This window comes from Alosa sapidissima, chromosome 13, assembly GCF_018492685.1.
Source record: "Alosa sapidissima isolate fAloSap1 chromosome 13, fAloSap1.pri, whole genome shotgun sequence".
Classification (NCBI taxonomy): Eukaryota; Metazoa; Chordata; class Actinopteri; order Clupeiformes; family Clupeidae; genus Alosa; species Alosa sapidissima.
This window is the reverse complement of record NC_055969.1, coordinates 4,897,935-4,920,346: the sequence shown is the minus strand read 5'-3', so window position 1 is coordinate 4,920,346 and position 22,412 is coordinate 4,897,935. Positions and strand designations below refer to the sequence as shown.

At 43.8% G+C, this 22,412-nt stretch overlaps 3 protein-coding genes across 6 annotated transcripts in view; 2 read left to right on the top strand and 1 right to left on the bottom strand.

Moving 5' to 3' along the window:
• Positions 1-8,093, bottom strand: part of whrna (whirlin a) — a 94,655-nt gene extending 86,562 nt beyond the window's left edge. For both annotated transcript variants that reach the window (XM_042060203.1, XM_042060204.1), the window contains exon 1: positions 6,553-8,093. In XM_042060203.1, coding sequence (XP_041916137.1) covers positions 6,553-7,272 — 720 coding nt within the window. In that variant the 5' untranslated portion in view covers positions 7,273-8,093. The remainder of the gene's footprint in view (positions 1-6,552) is intronic.
• The window catches only part of LOC121680692 (high mobility group nucleosome-binding domain-containing protein 5-like), a 692,414-nt gene that overhangs the window by 451,912 nt on the left and 218,090 nt on the right, over positions 1-22,412 (top strand). The window lies entirely within an intron of this gene.
• Positions 16,832-21,364, top strand: LOC121680701. Of its 3 annotated transcripts, none has more exons than XM_042060233.1 (8): positions 16,832-17,004; positions 18,544-18,645; positions 18,779-18,875; positions 19,133-19,202; positions 19,423-19,579; positions 19,711-20,860; positions 20,960-21,038; positions 21,164-21,364. In XM_042060233.1, exons 2-8 carry the CDS (start codon positions 18,563-18,565, stop codon positions 21,220-21,222), a joined length of 1,695 nt encoding a protein of 564 aa, XP_041916167.1. In that variant the 5' UTR covers positions 16,832-17,004; positions 18,544-18,562; the 3' UTR covers positions 21,223-21,364. The 3 variants fall into 3 exon arrangements, with proteins under 3 accessions (XP_041916167.1, XP_041916166.1, XP_041916168.1); XM_042060232.1 differs by lacking the exon at positions 16,832-17,004 and adding an exon at positions 18,068-18,303; XM_042060234.1 differs by lacking the exon at positions 16,832-17,004 and adding an exon at positions 18,365-18,386.

Sequence of the window (22,412 nt, the reverse complement as noted above, 5' to 3'; positions counted from 1 at the left end):
AGACCCTGAACAAGTGATGTACAAAGAAAAAAAAAACAGTTTGAAAAGATGAGAAAAGAAAAAGAGCACTTGTTTTCTCTCTTTCTCCCACTTGTTCCCTTCGCTACTTCTTGCTGTCTGTCCATATCTCTGTTTCACTCTGTGACAAAAAAACACATTGTCACAGGTGGAGGCGTGCCAGTGCACCTGTTTAATTATTCATACTTTCCCCAATCCCTGATCAGGGCCTTCACACAACCCAATCAGCTGCCTACGGTGGAGGACCTCGGCCGATTGGCCAGCTCTCCATCATGAAGAGAACACAGCTTGATTAGGGATGCAGAAACTCTCCAGCATGCCCTTGTGGAGGGGTGGAGGGGGGACACCCAATGTCATTTCCTCTCTCATTTCCAGGATCGACAAGTGGCAGAGCAAGTGTGTGTGTGTGTGTGTGTTTGTCTGTGTGTGTGTGTGTGTGTGTGTGTGTGTGTGTGAGTGAGTGTGTGTGTGTGTGTAACAGATGGCATGGACACACATGGCAGGTAGGGAATAGGCTTGTGCAAGTCAGGTCAGACTTCTGGGGCAGATCGCATTACTAGAAAGATCTCTCCCTAGTGACGGAGACAAACACGGCACTCACATCAAAAAAGACCAGAGTCTCAATTCCACAGGCAGAATACAAACCACACCCACACACACACAAACACACACACACACACACTCACACTCTCACACATACTTACAAAAGGGCAGCATGTTTTTAGCTCATCTATTTATAACAGCAAGCGACAGCAGATGCAACAGGTACCAAAGGAGCAGTGTGTTTGCTTTTGGCTATTTATTATTCTGGCAAAGGCCTTGGGTGTTGACACAAGAATCTCCTAAGGGAAAACTCTATCTCGGTTCTGTGTGAACAATATGTGAAATACCCGACTCAGCCTGTTTACCAAGCTACCATTTTAAAATATAAATCACCAGCATTGAAATCAGCATACCTCTCCGCTTGATTTAACCTTTAAAACACTGATGTCCAACAAAAATGCCTCAAGACAATAATAAACACTATTATTCTGCTATTCCTCCAGCATGCCACATATTGCTCTTTCACAACCTGTTGATGTGAAAATAACATTTCTTTAAAGTTCAAAGAACTTTCTGGCAAATGCTCTGATTCTGCTGCAGCCAGAGTTGAAGTAAGGAAAGAGTATGCTTACACCCCTAAAGAGACGCGGCCTGTGACTTCAAGGATAATGGAGACTTATTGGATGGGTCCACCTGAGCTAATGATGATGAACTCTTCTCCAACCACTCAGCAATCTGACTCAGCCACAGAACGCACGGAACTCCAAGATGAATGAGGGCCCTGCACCTTTAGGCATGGTCCACTAAATATTGGGCTTTAGTCACAGCAAATTAAGTCGATATATTTCTCACTTTTTCCCGTGACTCTTCTACTCCCTTTACTTTACTTTTCGTCCTTGCTCTACTCATTGTGTCATGCCATTTCTTTCTCTCTCTCTCTTTTTATTCCCCTCTTCCACACTTTTGTGTTTGATCACAACTCAGAAAGTGAACTCTCCATTCAAACATTCCTGAGAAGTAATCCCATTAGGACAAGATGGCCTGCTCAATGTCAGTGCAAAATCTTGTCGCTGCCAAGGTTTTTCAAATCTATTCTGCACTCTTATGTAACCCGGTTAGAGTACTTCCCGCATTTTGTACCTTTGTAGAGAGTTGTTAGCAGGTCTCTGTGCTCTCTTTGTGTGTGGGTGTGTGTGCATGTGTGTGTATGTGTGTGTGTGTGTGCATGTGTGTGTGTGTGCATGTGTGTGTCTGTGCATGTGTGTGTGTATGAGTTTGTTTGTCACATTTGTGGCATATGGATTTGTGCGCAGCATGCACTTCAGACCTGCATCGGAATGAACCGATGCAACGCTTCTCTCTTTCATCCAGCTTTTTCCTCTCTTTCCTTCTGATTTGCTCTATTCCCTCTATCATCCCTCCATCCAGCTCCTCCCTGCTCCTCTCCCATCACCGCAGCAAAGAGGGGATTATGAGTCCACAAGAGGGGCGCCTCCCTCTTTCAACATCAAGACTGTAGAGCTGTGACCGTGTGTGTATATGTGTGTCTCGGTGTCTGTTCAAAAGAGGGACAAAAAGACAGAATGAATGTGTGTGTGTGTGTATGTGTGTGTGTGTCTGTGTGTGTGTGTGTGTGTGTGTGTGTGAGAGAGAGAGAGAGAGAGAGAGAGAGAGATAGTCAGTCCGTGTGTGAGTGTGTATGTGTGTCTGTCTGTCTGTCAGTGTATGTGTACACACCAACACATTTTCCCTAACTGCAATGTTGTCCAATTGATTTGTGCTGAGGTGCACCCTGGCTTGAGTGCACACCCTGACAGAGCACAGGGTGTGATTCAGGCTGAGCCTCAGGCCAAGGGCTAAAGCACAGGGCAAACTGTGACTCAGAGTGGACTCAGTCCTGGCCATCCTGCCTTCTGTAGGGGAAAGTAAACAACAACGCCACAATATCCACTACACAAACGGCAACAGATCAAGACCCCAATCTCCCCAATGCTCAGTTCGGTCCTCTCTCCACAGCGTTTTCAATTGGACAGATCTTAAAGAGATCAGAGTGCTTTTTTTTACCTGATGCATTGTTTGCCGTATCAAAAAATATATTTCCACCCATGAAAATGCAAAACACACACACACCCATACACACACACACACACACACACACAAAACTTGCATGCTCATATGCCTCTTTTGAATTCCCTGAAGGTGAGCCACCTTGTTGAAGGTTGATTGAATCTGCCCCAAATCCTTTCCCCATGCGTCTGTCAGCTCTCCCCCCCTGAGAGGGCTGTCCTCGCCCTGTCTCTCTGTAGCTGCGCCCCCCCCCCCCCTCCTCCAGCCTCGCGGCTCCTTCCCTCCCTCCTTCCCCAGCTCGCGTGCCCTTGGGAGGGGGGAGAGCGGCAAGGCTGCACCCCTGCACTCCCAGCCCTCACACAGAGCTCTTCTAATCCATCAGTCCTGTAATCAGCAGGCAACAGGAGCTCAGTCATGGTCACCGCCGGATGACGGAGAGGATCACACGCAACAGTGGGAACAATCCTCACGAGACAGCCTGTAGCAATAAGCCCCCAATCCAAACTCCTGCATTTCAACCCCTACACACCTGTGCCGTGAGCTGAAAGGCTCTGGTGGGATCTAAAAGTGATGTATTAAGTTGGTGAAGGTGTCTTCTACACCTTTGCCAAAGGTATCATTATATCCATTAAGCAAAACACACATTATATGCACTTATCCATGAGGAAGTTTTTGTAATAGGTCAGTTGTAGTAATTTTTACTATACATACATTTATTCATGCGCTTATGTATTTATGTTTTGTCGTGCAAACATGTCTTTGTCATCATACCTTTGGGTGGACACTCTCCATCTTTAAGCTCTGCATAGAAAAATTATAAACAACATAATAACCAGTTCAAAATACACAAACCATCTCCAATATTTTAAAAAATAATATAACACTTTAGCACTCTTGTATGGTTGATATCACTACTTGGATATCATCCAGCTCAAAAATGTCTCTTAACTAATGCTATGAGCATGTTACTCATTCAATAAGGCCATTTAAATGGATTGAGCTGTGCTGTCCATTAGTGTGACCTTATAAGCGGCTGAAATAGCCGATTTCTGAGGTGCAGGGAGGGCGAGGCCTGGATACACCACATGCATTCAATTCAGGTGATATATCAGGGGCTGCTTTGACAGACACAGCCAAGCAGTCCATTGTAAACTAATTAGGCTGTCACAATGGAGCGGCTTTGGCAGAATGACCAACCACAAGAGGGACATTGACTGAGCGAAGTGTGTCTGTCCCTCTGGATTTGAGTCACTGAATAGGAAAGAGACACAGAAAGAGAGAGAGAGAGAGAGAGAGAGAGAGACATTCCCCCTCTACACAATGCATCCCAGCCTGGAAGTGTTACTTTGCCTTCCCCTGTCCCGGTGTTCAAGGCCATAAATTGGGTTGTCTAAGACAGGATTTGTCTCAATTTCTCCCCTCCTCATTCTTCTGACTCTCCTGACGCGGGTAAACATTTGATAATTAATCAGCTCTTAACACGACGGCAACAAAGGCAAGGGAATCAACCCCTCCACTGAGCTTTACAGGGCTTAATTAAAGCACTTGATGAATTATTTAGGTCATAATTAAAATGGTGGGGTGCAGGAGGTACCACGGAAGGCCCACAAACCACTTATCTGTTTACCTTTCCATCAGTCAGGAACTCTCTAGGAGTCTTCCTCCACAACAGGCAGCTGTAGCACACTCGTGCAAACACACTCCTTGTTGGCTAAAGAGAGGGTGTGCAAACAACTCTGTGTGATGATTCAGGTTTTACAAGAGCGCTTCGCTGACTGCGCTTGCCGAAATTACGGACCTTGTGAGGAGCTGAACTAAGCAGAAAAACGAAGATACGAGTTTATGTTCTCTGACTGTTTCTAATCACATCCTTTGACTTTGTCCAGGGACAGTGGTCAGAGGTCAGTGGAAATAAGATGAGAAAGAGGGAACAAAATAGGATGGAAAGAAAAGAGAACGAGAGAGAGAGAGAGAGAGAGAGAGAGAGAGAGAGAGAGGGAGAGAGATGACGAAGAATGCTTACTCAAATCATGAGGCGATTGGCCGTCTCTTGAGAGAAGAAGCCATGGTGAGAAAGGGAAAGGTAGAGAGAATGAAAAGAGAGAGAGAGAATAGGGGATTGAGAGAGCAAGAGAGAGCGGGACACAGAGGGAGAGGGAGAGAGACAGACAGACAGATAGAGGGAGAGTGAGTAAGTGAGAGAGAGAAAGAGAAAGAGAGAGATAGCATGAGCCCACAGTCATTTATCTCACCCTCCCGGAAGCGGGCAGCCACGGAGTGCCCTGAAGATTGGCCAACCCATCATGATCTGCCAAAGGGCAACACACAGCCTCATTACGGCCCAACCATGACAGCTCGCAGCCAGCTAAGGCCACTCCAGTCCGTCCCCACCTCATCCAGTATCTTCCTCGCTTCCCAGGCAGGTACACCCTGGAGAGAAGCACTGGGTCTGATAAGAAAATATCAGCCTGACGAGCAGCTTCCCTGCCTCCTTCACCTGAGGGTCTTTATGTATTTATTCTGGCATGATTTACTGGAGAAGATGTGCTGTGTGCTGAAGCTTCAAAGGCTGCCACACCAATGTGCCCACAGAGCAGGTAAATATCAGCCTAGGAATGTTGGCAAGCCACACAATGCAAAATTGTGTGTCATTCTGCCTAGCCACCCAATGCTCTCTCTCTTTCCACCAGGAATTTGAAAGTCTTTGGGTGTCTTTGCCCGCAGTGCTCTTTCTTTCTTTTGCCAGCTCTTTAATCCTATCTGTGGCCAGTGCCAATGCCCAGGTGGGCTTCTATCTGCTTCCATCAGCACCACATATGTGAACAACAACAGAGTGGGCTGACTGGCCAAAAAGAAGGTCGTCCAAACACAAACCGATACAAGTTCTCACACACACACACACAGAGAGAGAGAGAGAGAGAGAGAGAGAGAGAGAGAGAAAGAGAGAGAGATCAATATGATGAACTGTCAGACAGCCCCAACCTCCTACCTCCCACCCGCAGGATAAGCCACACCACATCCCCCATAATGCTAGTGTGTTCCAGCACTGGGTTGGACTGAAGAGAGAAAAAGGCTAGCAGCATTGGACTCACAGGCCAAGCCCCTAGCTGCAGAGAGCTGGCTCTGTGAAGGCACTGTGTCAGTGTGAAAAACAATGTGCAATGATCATGGACTGTGAAGTCTTTACTACAGGGTTGTTTATGTACTGGAAGTCTTCTATCCTTCCACATGTTTTGCAGCATTTAGTTGGTAAAAAAATGACTAAAAACACTAAACTGCATACTTTCTTTCCAAAATACACCCTCCGTGTCGCTTTTAAATACACTTATTTTCCATTTCAGCACCGTGGACAGCAACCGCATAATGCATCGTAGCACATAAATTGGATCCGCTATTTCCTCGAGACACAATTAGGTTAATAAATTACTGAGAGGCACATTCTGGATCTCACATCATACTGAATAAAACTAAACACCTTAACTTCGAGAAAATGTTCTGCTACACAATTAAAAATCAACAGCACTTAACAAAACAATGTTTGTTTTAAGATCCGCATCCTATACTACTATACGAAACGGTTATTTTAGCTGGTGACCTCAACCATCTATTTAGACAGACTGCGTGGGGTATAAGACTGTCATTCAACTGCAAACGACCAACATGTCTGCATTGAGGCTTGTAATTCAGGGGAAGTAATTTCCTTTCATAATGAAAGTGCAGTACTCTATTGTGGCCTTGAACCCTTCGTGGTATGACGAATCTCCGGAAATTGAAAAGCATTGCTGAGTTTCTTTGGGTTCTGGCTAAAAAGCCCAGCATGAAATCCCGAAAGCTACAATCCAATCTCATAAAATCTGACAAGGACAAATAACTAAAACACTAGTGTGGGTGTGTGTGTGTGTGTGTGTGTGGCGGGGGGCTTACCTTTACTGCCTCAGCGTGAGTCAGATTCTCGAATACTTTGTCGTTAACTTTCATGATCTGATCGCCGACCCTCAAGCCCTCTTTCTCGGCGAGGGAACCTGGTTCCACAAGTGATACATAGATCCCGACACCATGTTCGGAGCCTCCACGGATGCTGAAACCTAACCCCTCGTTGCTCTTGTGCCGCTTTAGGACCACCTGTCGGAGCTCTCCTGGGGGTTCATGAAGGAATCGACTTCCGAGTAGCGGCACCAGAGTGGTGCCCCCGTCGCTGCTGGTGCTGGCGGTATCTGGGGACCCTCGTAGAGCCGATTGAGATGGGTAGACCGTGGCGAGAGTGGGACTCGCATTAGCAACTTCCAGAGATGGTTCGGGGCTGCCATTGCTCGCAGCTAAATCCGATTTTAAGTATAGACCCTCCGAGGTGTATTGGTCAAACAAAAGCTGGTCTGAGCGTGGGATGACCAGCCTTAACATGGGTAGCAGTTGACGTTTGCTGGGGGCGTTAAGGATGACTTTGAGCGTCTGGACCAGGTCATAGACATTGCGTTTGGAGTGATACACATTAAGACAGTGGATGAACTGTTCCCGCTCGAAGTCGTTGAGCAGCAGGTTGAGCGCATTGTGCAGCTTTTTGACGTTGACTGACAGTGAGCGGGCACTGGACGCCACTGAGTTCGCCGAGGAACTCAGCGACATGCGATCCAGATCCGTGCTCATCCTAGAACGCTACCGGGACCACGGTGCGGTGTTGAAGCCGAGCAAGCATTGACGTGATGCAAGAGACTGCTGTCCGTCAGCAACTCCGAAGCGACTTATAAAAACTCCTGGACGTAGTCCTCACAAAATGGCATGCTTTCTAAAGCTCTTTCCAAAATAGCTTTCAAGTCGACTTATGCGAAATGTAAATAGGCTGACATTTAATAGGATGTCACACATAGTTTTGCCGAAATCATTATACATTATAAATGGGCTAAATGTAAGCACTAGTAACTTTTAAAATTATTACACTAGCACAGAACATTCAAATAATGTTTTTTTTTTAAGACATCCAAACCAGCATCGGCCAGGGTGTCGTATGTTCGTACATAAGGGAGTCAAGTAGCCTCCAAAGCGCTTCTCCAATATCTTTCGCGAAAGCGTCGTCAACAACGACAATGAAACATAAGTTAAGATGTGTAGCGTATGCCTTGAGAACTAGTAGCCTACATTAAAAAACGAAACACAGTATATCCTCTAAGCCGTTGGTGTTCTCTCTTTCCAAAAATGCGCAAAGTTGGCTGATAAACAAGTTGCGTCCTCTCCTGTGTTTCGGTGCTGTAGCCTACTGTAGTCCATGAAAGCGAGCAGTACAATTTCTTGGGCATAAGCTACACCAACCGAAGAAAAAAACTTTTAAAGACGAATCCAACGGCATATATCCAACAAATGCAAATGGTTCTTCGTTTCCTTTCGTCTCTGCGTTGTATTCTTCTGTTATTTTATTCCTTTGAGACACCAAGTTGCAACCGTGAACAGACGCCTCATGTCGGTTGTCTCTCCGTTGGCTTTCCACTACTATCAACTGAACAGCGCTTCGAAGTCTAGATCTAAACCTTGGCTGCGCAGGAAATGACGTAACGACATGTCGCTCTTGAGTTGCCTAGTAACCAACAACATGTTCACGTACAGCGTGGACTCACTCAGGCTTCATTCAATGGCTATTTTTGGGTTGACTTACCACATGTAGGTAGCGCAGTACAGGCATTCCTTAAAATATTTTTGAAAGGGCACACACTCCAGCCAGTCAGTGTCTCGTTCAGGCTACAATGCTGCCCAGAGCAAGTGCATTCATGCTCTTAAAACAGAATGACCTTTATCAGAAATTGTTGCAAAATATTTTATGCATTCCAGGCCACATATGGGTATTGAAAAAGATGTATCTGTTGTTCAACATTTCATCACTATTATTTATTGATGAAGAATCCATTTCTATCTTTTGCCATCTTGAAATTATGCAATGGTCCATTTTGCAATCCTTTGGCTTTACCTTATTAAATCATAACCGGAAATGTAGTTAGAATTGGACCTGCTATAAAATGTGGTTGCCTGATGGTAGGCCTATATGTAAGTAAGCAAATTAAATGAAAGTGATTAAGAAATTCAAATCAGTTTGCATATTCAAGTCAACTTGCATGTATGCATGTAAGTGGTCAATTGTCACCATTGAAACATTGTTTGTTCTTCACATTTAGGTGGCAGGGTACACAATGAAAATGTTTTCCTTTGGGTAGGGGTGTGGGTTATTTGTAATGCATGTTTTTTTGCTTACATTAGATATCAGCAGTCACATTCAGACTAGACACAGCAGTGGCATATAATCAAGCTTGGATTAGGCCCTTCTGAAAATGCTCCATCTCTGCTGAGTTTGACTGGCAGCACCTGAAATAATGAGCATATAGGGCTCTGCCACCGGCCAACCAGCCATTCAGGGGTCCAGGTTATCGCTCGCGAATCTGCAGGATTCCCAAGGTGTCTGATGGATCACAGTCTACCAAAAGCTCATTTGAAAGGAGATAATGAGGAATTTAGTCATTTTGTCTGAGCTGTCAGGATGCTGGCGATTGTGTGTGTGTGTGTGTGTGTGTGTGTGTGTGTGTTTGTAAAGGGGAGGGAGCAGGTGGGGAAGTGTGTGTGTGTGTGGGGGGGGGGGTGGCTGGTAATGATTGATGTTGGTAATTAAGAGACGGAGGACTTGATGGCAGATAGCAAAAGCAAACAAAAATAGGCCATACAACTAAAAGATAAACACACACACACACACACACACACACACACACACACACACACACACACACACAAGGAGCAGAGGTAATTAACACTTCTGCTATCAGCACAGCTAATAGTTGTGGCTATCTGTCTAGTTTTAGCTTCCGCCACATAGAGCTGCACATTGCCGTGAGTGTGGTGCATGTCAAATAGCCTATAGAGTGCAACCTTCCCGGATGCTCAGCCAATTTGACAAGAAAATGGGTTTTACGGTGCTCTATGTTCATGAGTGACAGAGGTATGGAGGTAAGTAATGAGTCTGTGTGAGAGAGTGTATGTGTGTGTGTTTGTGTGGACAGAGAGAGCGAGAAAGCACACACACAGACACACACAGACACACACAGACAAACACACACACACACACACACACACACACACACACACACACACACACACACACACACACTCACACACACTTGGATGGATAAGCTGGGACTGAGATAGAATTGGGAAATGAGGGAAGATATGCTGCAGCCCAGACACATGAGAATAATCTTGACCACCGCCGTCTCATTATTCTAATCACCCAGTGCTGAGAAAAAGAGACTAAAGTCAAGTGCTTTATGTAATAGGCTTAGCCAAGGATGACTCACCTGGAATCATCAGTTTTGCACAGTTGCAAAGTGTCCTCTCTCTCTCTCTCTCTCTCTCTCTCACACACACACACACACACACACACACACACACACACACACACACACACACACAAATGACTGAGTAATATAAGTAGCAGTAGAGTGAAATAGGGACACCCTATACACAATCACAGGTCAGAGGCCATGGTTTTAGCCTTTGAATCTTTCATTCGATCACATTAGATGGTTACAAATTACATAATAGAACAGAATAGAAGAAAGCCTACATAAAGTACATTGGTTGCATTGTTTCCTTATTCCAAGTATTGGTCTAAAATTATGAAACTATTGAATTTTTACACATCAACACATTTCTGGCACCAATATAAATGAGCTATCTTCACCCCTACAGTAGCATGTTGTTATGGTCATTTAAAACAGACCATTACATTTGGATTATGAAGGAAGCTACTATGCACCTGCATGAATATGTGTCGTTTAGGACACAATATGAGCAGTCGTGCATAATCAGCAAACTACACATACTGCCGGGAGAACAAACACTGAGGAGCTTTTAAAAGTTGAGCGAAATCAGATGGTGACCTCAAATCAGGATTGAACGGTCAGAGAACTTGGTTTCCTACATTCAGTGGTGTTAATGCTGAACATCCACCTGAGGAATTCTGAACACTCAACACGGAAGGTGTCACTGCTAAAAGTTTCATGACGCCTACCTGAAGGTTCAGTCTGAGTGGTCTTCAATCTTCTGGTCTTCTGGTACTACAGAATACAGCTATTCTAACTGGTCCTGTGGCAGGAATCCACTTTATGTTGCATTTGGCTGAGGGGAGAGAGAGAGAGACAGAGAGAGAGAGAGAACATGTCGTCAAATGAGATGAGTGCGTCCCATGGCACCTCACTTCCCTTCCCCACTCGAGCCCTGGCTCGGATGCCAATTACCATCTTCGTCATCAAGTCCCACAAAAGCACTACCTTAAACTCATCGCCCTGTCCTCAGACAACCCCAGCCTAACTCCACATCTCCCTGTCCTAATTCTGCCAGATAATGGAGCAGGTCTGTGGTTAAATGTCACTCTGCCCCCCCACCCCCCGAATCATCTCTGGGGATGGAGGTCCAGCCAGGGTGATATCCATCAGCTTGTTTTAATTCATGCTCTGGGACATACTTAATGAGGTGCTCACAAAAGCCAACATTAATCATACGTTTTGCTACACGACGAGGTAATATTGCGCACAAATATTCATTAAAAGCCCAAGTACATGCATTGCAGCATGATGGGAAATTTCATAAAGGCTATCCAATAGATGGAGGAGTTACACTGCACAGTGTATGTCAATTGGACATATACACAATGTAAGCATAGCTTACCTGTAAATTAATGATAAAGTTTACCATAAGAAAGATTATATCCTTTCATAGCCGTAAGGTGAAAACATGGAAAACAACCAGGTGTTTCAACAGTTTGTGCTTCATCAAGCAGGGTCTATTTTGTGGTTTGCTGATTTCACTGCACAAAATAAACATAGCCATTTTACTCTGTCATGTGTTCCAGAATCTTGTTAGAGGGCAAATGAACAGCTTGAAAGTTTGCAGTGACTGCACCGAATTCTCTTCAGGCCCAAACAAAAACTCCCTCTCTCCCATCTTGCTCTTGCCTGCTGTCACAGATTGTGAACCAGGAGGGGAGTGGGATTAGACTCCTCGCAGGTTGAGGCTGGCTCATACCGAGTAGTGTCAGCTGGAAAAGAGAGACGCAAAAAAGGCAACATTCCCAGATCCCAAATCCACTCCAATCAAAGCTAGAATCAAAGCTACAATATTCAAAACGTCACCTCCATGTTCAGGCCCTCGATTGTACAGTACGTTCCGCTTCCTTATGACAATTATTCAGCTGCACCCACGGATGGAGGGGGAAAATTTAAACAAGCCAATGAATAGGATCTGAGGACTGTGACTAAACATATTATGCTCCCTCTTGATGGGTTTAAAAACCATGTCCACTAAGCCATGTTGAGTGAGGCTTTGACTGAGTTGAGCTCACTCGGAGGCAACCTAAGGGTTTAGAAAACAGAGGGACTGACAGGTGTCCCCTTAGAGGCAAATATACTTCCACATTTAGTCAAAGAGATCTTTGAAACACAGCCAACAGGTTGAGAGACCCCACCACACTGGAGCAACTCATAAGCCTCCATGTAAATGCCTGTCAGTGACTTGACATCACATTTTGACAGAAAAAACAGGATATACAGTCTGTCCAACCAGCCAGTGGCTACACTAGACAAATCTCGCATGACCGACAGGATTTGAGCAGAGCTTTGACCTGCATTCCGAGCTGCCCGTACCTACAGAGAATTGATGTGTGTCCAATTGATTAGAAAGCAGCAGGTCAAGAAGTTAGGACAATTCTCAATAGTCTTGTCATCCTGTCATAGCAGCTGGACAAAAACTGACCCAACTGATCTCAGTGGCGGGACAAATCTGTTGGTTGCAACAGCAGTGGTGTTTTGGGAGACTGCGGCCCCCCTGCTCTGTGAGGGACTGGGCATGTGTGCCGCTGTTTCAGGGCTGGTCAGAGGGAGATTAGACAAGGGTAACAGCAGCAGAGCTGGCCCACTCCGGCACCTTCAGATCTCTGCCAACAGCAAAGCTCTACAAACCCTCAATCGCCTGACTCCTGAGTCTCATCACACCATGTGAGAGAAAAAGGGGACAAAAACAGATTGGAGCAGTGATGCTTTTCTCATGGTGAAGCATGCGAGATGATAACTGTTTAAATATGTATGCCTCCATCCTCCAAAGGAGTTATCACATAAACACAGTGGCTTCGTGTTTGAATGAAAAGACTTTTTGAATTTTGGGTGTTTTTAGATGTGGTCATAGCAAAATGTCAGCTTACACCTGAGACTTTGCAAGACAGACCAATCAGAGGACCAAAACCTACAGAGGTTTGTGTTATGTTTCAACAGTCAAAATGCTGGGGTTCATCATCTTGGATGGGCTTGTTATAATTTGACAAATAGCCAAGGATTAAAGTAGGAAACAATTGTGCAGGTTTCATTTCAATTCCCACGTCAGGGGAGCTGGTGCGTTGTCATAGATCACAGTCATGCAGAAAATTGCCTGTGTTGGAGGCGTAGATGCGTGGACGGTGAGCAGATTCACCCCCCAGCCCCGACAGCCCGATCTCCTGACACGACGCTCCCCACTTACACCGTGACAGCCCACTCACCCATCTCTGCTTTCGGTACCGCAGCAAGGCTGTCAAAGACGTCTCTGCTCTATCAAACACACATTATTCTCTTGTGCAATCCATTCCTTCCTCCAAAAACGATGAAATCACAAGAGGTTAGCAATAAAACCAAATGAAATAGCAGAATGTCTGCAAAGAGAATTCATGTCGTTGACTACCAGAACAGATCAGAATGATCTGGCCTTCATCATTTGCCCAAAATTATAAAAGTATAATTACTTTGTTAATAAATAGATAGATAGATAGATAAATAGATAGATAATAAAAAATACATATTTTGTTCATAAGTAGGTTTTTGATGCTCCTGAAGCAGGACCTAGATGTAATAAAGGACTGACCTCTTCCACATGAGGGTCTTTCCTCACAGCGCATTGCAGTATTGAGCTACAATACTGTACATCCCTCTCAGTCAATGAATCACTTTGTCTTGCATGCTGTCAATGATCTTTAAAAATGTTGGTAAGAAAAAATAGCAGATTGATGGACCACTCACAAGCCTCTGTAGCCCTTCTTATACCTCAAAGCACCACTTAAATGACAACTGCATTTTTCTCCTCAAAATGTATAGTCCACACAAATTAAATTCAAATTTCTGTCATCTTCTCATTCTCATGACTGTGCATGAAACCTGATTATATTTATCTGGGGGAAAAGGAGACTTGGAAGGCAGTGACACAGTAGCTCTTTCTTTAATGTATTAATTAAGTGGGAAAAGACCAACATTCTTCTGGGTCTCTGACATTCTGCTGAATTCCAAATTTTGTGCAGAACTGACAAGCAAACTTTACATGGCGAGAGCTCCTCTGGGGGAGAGCTGCAGTTGATAATGGGAGAATATGCTTTTTAAGAGGTCAACCATCACTTAAAAAACAGCTGCTGACTCATTATCCGTGCAATGGAAATGCTCCCCTCAATGGAGAGGGTGGAAGCTTGTTTGAGTTCCACTAGGTCTTATAGCACAGTAGCTCTAAGTGTCCTACTGTATGTAGGCTTGATTCTTGGGGAGAACATGAAATGATAAAAGGTGGAGATCACTTTGACTACAGTACTTCAGAGAGAGATTGTGCAGTAATACCACACCCTCCAAGGAGGAACCTGCCAGTGGCTTAGCTGTAATGACATGTACCAGCTCAGGCTTCTGGTGCCTCCCTGTGGCCACTCAATCTTACCAGGCTTGGCTAGAATGCAGCCTATATCTCACAATGTAATTTAACTTAACATGTGTGTTATTCATCAGATTTTAACATATACATCTGTGGTTTAGTGTTAAGGGTCACCTTCTACTCATTGTCATTTTTTCCTGCATTACTACCACATTAGAGTTAGTCTTGCATTAAATAAGCAATGCGGTTTCCTTTATCGCTGCAAATGAATGCCTACACAAATTGAATTAATGACTTCACTATCTCGTAAATAGTAAAACTGGGTATTTTTTATCCTCAAGTGAACACATTAATCTTCTGTATTTCATGACAGTCTAATATCATGTTAAAGCAAACCTGAACCATGGTAAAAGCTAGAAGCCTTTGTCAGAAGGTTATATCAAAAGGGGGAAAACATGTCCACCACAACTCTCACAAGCCATACTGTATTTCACCACCTCCATCCCAGGTTATTTGGCAGACGGTAAGAGCACCCTTGCCAGCTGATATAAAGACATCTGTCCACAAGCCATACTGAACACACACAAACACAAACACAAACACAATATTCACATTCTAAATGATTGAAAACCTACAACCACCTACCTACAGTACCCAACACAACAGCTGTCTCTTACTGTTCACAGGTTCAGGCTGCACTGTGATATCCCACTACCTACTCTCCTTACAGAAAATAACTGCAACAGCTTACCTCAAGTGCTTGCAGGTTTCTGAGTATCAAAACTACAGTTTTGGAGGAATAATTTGTCGCTTATATGCAAGATATGCAATATTTCAGATATGAAAAAACTACATTGCACTGCGAAGTACTGGACTTATTTGCAGATATGCAACTATTTGGAAATGAAAATGTTATTGTGCTGCTTTGTAGGCTACTTCATAAAAAAACTGCAATCGGCTAGAAAAGCAGGTTTTGTTCCATATATGCAGTTATTTTCTGTAAGGACTGTAGTTTAGATTTCTTTAGATATAACATATTTGTATTCCAGACTTTAAACAACTTTTTTGTAATATTAGCCTAGTATTTTAATATTCCTACCTAAAGGAATTGGGTCTGTAAGCTAAAGTAGAGATACCTCTGAGAATGTCACGTTCCTCTAAAAGTGGAAAGTCTAGTGGAGGATGTGCCGGTTCCTTGAGATCTACAGTAGCATCGTTTACTGCTTCGTCTTAGTCAGCGTCTTCAAAGCAAAAAATCATCAACAAGAAGAAATCAAAAACAGACATTATTCTCTTCCGCTCTCTCACCCTCAACACAAAGGAGTTTTGTGGTCCCTGTGACAAGGCCTGATGCCCAAAAGATGGGAGGCTGTTCCTCCAGTTCCGAAGAATGGACAGGAGCTGTCCAGCCCATTGGTGCTGAAGTGGTTTGGGAATAAGGTATGGCATGTGGAATTGCTAGATGGTTAGAGATATGTAAAAGTTATGGTCAAATAAAAGAAGTTCAGGGGGTGCCCAGAGAAGACACCAATCCACTGTGCCAATCATTACATTAAATGTATTAAAATCAAGGGTTTCAGTTTCGCAAGTTTGCTACTGACCACAGTATACACATCATTCAATGATTTCTGGTACATTCCAAGAGAAACTAGCAGTACCATCTAGCTGAAGCCTAAACAAGTTTTGCTCAGATATCTAATCAAATATTTGGACAGTAACTTCACTTAGTTTTGTCAGTCCATGTGCAACACACAGATAGCCTACAAACACACAGGTAGAATCATACTGTACACACACACAGGGCCGGCGGGCTATTTGGGTGCCCCGTGCAGAATTGCTTTACGTTTAATAAAGATGAGACTAAAATTTCGTTAAGCTTACGGAGCCCTAGAGGGGTCATCGCAAAATGTTTTGCATGTTGAGAGAATGTGCGCTCGTTTTACTACATTGTGCGCTCGTTTTACTAAATTGTGCTCTTGTTTAAGTAATTTGTGCTCTCTTTTAACTATATTGTGCACTCGTTTTACTAAATCGTACGCTCGTTTTACTAAATTGTGCGCTCGGTTTACTAAATCGTGTGCACAATTTACTATATTGTGCTCTCGTTTTACTATAGTGTGAGCTCATTTTACTAAATTGAGCTCTCATTTTAAGCATAGTAAAACGAGGTCACAATTTATTAAACGAGTGCACTATTTACTAAAACGAGCGCACGATTTATTAAAACGAGAGCACAATTTGTGAACATGGTTATAGAACATTGTGTGCACGATCTACTTAAACGTGGCCACAATTTGTAAAACGTGCACTCAATATTGTCTTGACACATGTAAACATGAGCACGTTATAGTAGGCTATATTCGAGATCTCGATCTACTAAAACGCACCCACGAATAATTAAAACGTGGGCTCGAAGAAATTAAATTGTGTGCACAAAAACATAGTGTGGTGTCAAGGGGTATCCCCGGGAATGACGTGGGGAGGTGTGTCGCTTGTAGTGACGTAGAGGGAATCTCATTGATTGCAGTGCACCTGGATATAGCCCCGTTAGGTAGGCTGTAGGTGGGAGAGCAGATGATTGTGTGTGTTTGTACAGGCCCCTTGCCATCATCGTCCAGCTGAATGTTTGCCGAAGTTTTGAGTGTTTGTTGAGGTCCAAGTGTATGCAGAGCTGTGGTGTTTATCGCGAACGGTGTGAGCTGAGCATCGTGAACGCCACTATTTATGTCTCCCGTTTCATAGTCCGTATCAAAGCTTACCTCGTTGTGTGCACCATTGGTGTGCGCGTGGGTTATCTGGTGAAGCCCATCGGGCGCTAGAGGGAACCTTATTGTATTGGGTGGGTATTAGGCTATACTAATACGCAGTAGCCTATTTGTACCAACAGCTTGTCCCTGTGATGTGCTTCGATTGACTTCTAGACCTCACAGTTAAGTCAACAATCCAGGAGATAGTGGAAACCGGTCATTACAACAGAGCCCGAGTAGCCTTTGTAGCCTAGTAGAATTTCCCCATTATGGGTCTCCATAGCTGGCGGTTGACACCACAGTGCCCCTGCTACAAAGAGTAGAAGTCCGCTATAAACCATGACCACCTAAAGTCTTTAATTAGCTGCCTACGGTTATCATCACATTACCAATATGAACTGTTACAGACAGCTGTAGGCCTAGTCCATGTCAAGGTACACAAAGTTGCCACCACAGCACAGCGAGCGGTGAAAATGTCGGGAATTACTAAATGTGAGCACGAAATACATATTTCGAGAGCTCAATTTAGGCTTACAACGGGGTCACGTTGTATTAATTCGAAGGCTCAATTAAAGGAAAACGTGCTCACGTTTTATTAATTCGAGGGCTTAATTAAAGGAAAACGTGCTCACAAATGATCACGACCAGAAAACATATCACTTAAAGTGAGCTCTCCCGGGCTCCGTATTAGGCTACGCGATTGGAAATGATGTTGCATCTTTATCCAGGTAGCCATATTTCAGACTTGAACACTACAGTGAGTCCTTCTAATGAAAAGGGGATAATGGTATTCCAGATACCTGAGCCTTTGATGCAAAAAAAGGTCTAGAGTAGACTTTTACAAAAAGTAGGCTTCAGGTGCGACTCAACACACCCTAGAAATAGTTTTCAATAGCCTAGCACTGTCGTGTGCTGGCTGCTAATAAGCTACATGACGACCGAAACCGCCCTAATAGATTGGATTTAATGTTGACGTACATGTTATAAGATAGAATGCGTAACTGGTATACATTTGAATCACATAATTCCAACGCCAATTAAAGTGTTTTCCGGCATGATGAGGCCAAAATGACTTCCGAAATAGCTAACCTAGGAGATATGACGTCAGCTTGAATTGCCATGGAGATTTCTACGTATTACAATGAGGCATTCTAGAACTGACAAAGTAGAACGTTCAATAAGTTCAGTAAAACGCCGTCTTTCATTTGTATTCACTTTGATTTCAGATTGCGATCGTTACTGCATGGTGAGAGCCCTACTCAACACAAATAATATTTTCCACCCATTGTTCTGGATGAAATTCAATTTGTAGCTACATCAACATTTAGAGTATGTTTTTCAACAAAGTCATTATAGAATTTTGGCTTTTATGAACTGCCTCATTAGGAAGATAAATAACTCTGCGTTTTCTGCGTCTAAAGTGTGATGCTAGCCTATGTAATGTAATGTAATGTGTAATGTAACCAAGTAGGCTTCTATCTTCTAGCTACCATTTTCACAAAGCTATGGATCATCAAACTGCGTTCTACATAGAGAACATTCAACATGACAATATTGTCAACCGTGGACTAACCACTGGGATTTTTGGGTAAGGCCTACCCAGCAGCCTTACCAATGATTCCTCAGCAAATTCTTAGTTGTGTTATCCACTAAAGTATAACCATGTTTATTGTAAATGTGTCCATTATGCATTAACACTATCATGATATCTTTCCTTACAGGGACTCACCTGTATCTTTAAAGATGCAGGTTGAGACTGGTCAGTCTCCAGTCTCCATTCACAGTGGTTTCATTGAGATCAGTCATCATGCCCCTCAGGTACGATAACCGCATTACTGAGTCAACATCCTGACAAATTTTAGCTCTCATACTTAGCCAAAGATAACCATGCCAGTAGGCCTATCAATTTCAATGGGAAAACAAAACATGAAAGTGACATATGTGACATTGTGAAAGACATATTTGGAATGGAGTGCATTTTTTATGTAATCCCAGATTAGACACGGTGTATGGGCAGCGGAGCCTTTCAGCTTTGTCAATCAGTATTCATATTTTAATTGTATCTGTTACAACAGACTGGATCTGAGGCAGACTTGGTTTCTCCACATATGGACGAAGCCAGTCTTCAGTCCTCTGGTGAATCAGGTAATTGCGTGACATTCGCATAAACTACAGTATGAATTTCCAAATGTAAAGTCATAGTACAAGCTTTCAAGTAACATTACTCTAGCCCAGTGTGGACTGGAGAGCATCATCTTAATGACCTACATCAGTTTAATCTCTCTAATAATGATCACAATTTAGCACTCTTCAGGGAGGGTGAATTGTTTAACTCTTATTCCATATCGCAATATTGTTCCCTTAGGCACAAACATGCCAGAATTCATCCACGACCAGTCCAGAAGGGATCAGTTCATCCAAGGAACTAAGAGTCCCATTCAGGTGTACTCTGTTAACCCAAAGGTCAACTCCTTCCCCATGGACAGTGAGTCATTTGCTGCGGTCCAAAACCTGGCGAATGAGTAAGTGTCCATTCTCATGCAAATATTCAGCTTGTCAAATTTCTCCCATCCTCACATGTACTTACCTACCTGTGTGTCCTAATCTGACAAAATGTAATACAAGACATATATGTTTTTTTTTTTTTGTACAGCAACTTTTTCAGCAGCCTCACTGGTTCCATCAAGAGGCTTGCTGTAGTGCAGCATTTCTTCACGGCTTGTCAGCGCTTGAGGAACCTCCGTAATGGATGTGCAAGTTTGAGAGTCCCCATCACCAGCCGTCAGCTTGCCAGGGCTGCAGTCTCCACCGGCATTCAAAGTTGTGGCCACATCAAGCAGACAGGCACCTCAGGATGTGCTGACCTGACCACAGCCATTGATGCCATGGAGACTGTCATGGAACGGATGGTCCTGAATCTAGATGATGCTGCCACCATCAGGGTGAAGATGGAGCAACTGCTGGCCAGTGGAGCTTTGAGGCCACTGACAGAGATGTTTGTGAATCGCCTTCGGCACATCCTTTCACAGTATGACTCAGCTGAGTCTGCTCAAAAGCCTTGCACGCCAATGTTGGGATCCACTTTCCTTCAAGAGAAGTATGTTTATGCCATAGTTGAGAGGACTTTGAAGCCTTTCCTTGGCCGGCTAATGGATGGCATCCTGGCACAGTTAAATGAAGCTTCTGAGGAGGGCACACCTTCTTCAACACCTAGATCTCATGCTGACCTTCATGGGGGTGACTTCAGTCTTTTGACCACTATGATGACTCAAGAGATCATGAACAAATTGTCTGGCACAATTTGTGCATCTGTGGAGAACTGCAAAGCCACTGCCTGCACAGAGGGAGAAGACACACCCACTGTGAGTGCTGAGGGAACCCATTACCATTCCCTGGTCAGTACAGTGTTGGTCCAGGTAATGAGAAGGATTGAACCCACCAGTGAGGACTTCACAGCCTTCCACAGCGACCTCACTGAAAGGATCCTCTCAGGGTTTTGCTCTGCATCAGGCCTTTCGGGATACGAGGCTTATCCAGCTGTCAGGATTCAGAAGCTGTGCGATAATGTCTACATGGAACTTCTAAAGAACTTTCGCACCAAAGCCATGCTTCATGGGCTTCTGGTTTATCGGCAGCCTGTGCTGGGCACAGTCCTGACCAAGTCCTTGGTGAGGGAGCTTCTCCAGATGAGCCAGGAGGAAATGGATATTAAGGGGCCACAAGGAAGCCAGAGCTTCAGCTTCCTCCACAGACTTAAACCCAGTGGAACACTTCTGGAAGCCTTCAAGTCCCTCATCATCAAGGTAGGCTACAACAGCTTTTATAGTTCTTAACAAGTGCTAGTATGTACATACTAGAATATTCTGTCTTGGTCACTAATTATGTCATCAAATTCCCATTAGGATGCCCGGTGTGCGAGCAAAGTTCACCCCATGTCATCAGAAGTCACGGATGCTGTCACCTCCTGTTGTAAAAATGAGGGTAATTGTCTAGAAGATTGTCTGGTTAAAGATTTTAAGATCTCTATGGTTTAAATGATATCTTGATTCATAATCGAATGACTGAAATTTTGATATAAAATGCCCTGTTCCTCCTATGTACTACAGGTCAGACACCAGAGGAAATTCCCACTGCATCCTCCGCATATGCCCAAATGTTTTCTTAAAGATGCTAAAGACCATCTCCACAGTCTTGAACAAGTCCCATGGGACTCTCAATTCAGCATACACTTCAACATAGAAACATGTATATTATGTATATTACTATTATGTATATTATGTATCAATAAATATTTTTGTAAATATTTTCATGCTGTGTGTTGATCCAGTGTGTCACATCATACACTCACTCACTATAGTAAGTACAGTACAGAGTATGTTTCACACGAGTCATTAGATGACTTTGAATAGACAACAGACTAATGAGTATTCAATGCGACATCTGCATGTATAATTTTATTAGGATTATGAAATAATGTCTCCAAGTTACTGTGGCATTTCAAATGTGGTCCATGTAAAGGTGTGGTCTGTATATATTTCAATTTTTCAATTTTATTGTGCTTATAGAGCGCCAAAACATTACACATGTATCATGGCGCTTTACAGATTAATCCTGATTTAGTGACAGAAAGTTCAAATAGTCCAGCGTTGGAATTGTCCAGGGGAAAGGAGTTGTCAAGTGGTGGGTCGGCAGACGGGCCAGGAATCCAGGCAGAGTTGTCATAGGCAGGGGATGGGTCGCTAGGCTGTACGGGCCAGGAATCCAGATAGGGGGACAGTAATAGGGCAGTCAAGGATGGGACTTCAGATAAGATGGGTGAGATGAGGGCCAAGCACATGGATGGCTGATGACTGGTGATGATATACCTCACAAGTGTGGTACAGTAAGGGGGAAGAAAGAGAGATGTAGGGTGGGTTAGTATTACTGAAAATCAAAATGGTTAATGTCAATAAGTCATCAGTGGTACTATATATTGTTACAGTATACCATAGTGAGAATAGGCAAGCAGCAGACAAAAGAGTTGGATGTTCAACCTGAGAGTGTGTGTTTATTACCCACAGAGTGCACACACACAAATGTGGGTGGTTAGGGGGTGGGGGGTGTTCCTCTGAAGGTGAAAAGTCTGATGGAGGATGTGCAGGTTCCTTGAGATCTAGCATCGTTTACTGCTTCGTCTTAGCGTCTTCAAAGCAAAAAAACATCAACAAGAAGAAATCAAAAACAGACATTATTCTCTTCCGCTCTCTCACCCTCTCCCTGTGACAAGGCCTGATGCCCAAAAGATGGGAGGCTGTTCCTCCAGTTCCGAAGAATGGACAGGAGCTGTCCAGCCCATTGGTGCTGAAGTGGTTTGGG

Excerpts from the sequence above, each read along its gene's own strand:
- LOC121680701 (XM_042060233.1), top strand. The coding sequence starts at position 18,563 with ATGGATCATCAAACTGCGTTCTACATAGAGAACATTCAACATGACAAT. Across the intron at positions 18,646-18,778 it reads CTAACCACTGGGATTTTTGG|GGACTCACCTGTATCTTTAA; the intron begins GTAAGGCCTACC and ends CTTTCCTTACAG. Across the intron at positions 19,203-19,422 it reads TCAGTCCTCTGGTGAATCAG|GCACAAACATGCCAGAATTC; the intron begins GTAATTGCGTGA and ends TTGTTCCCTTAG.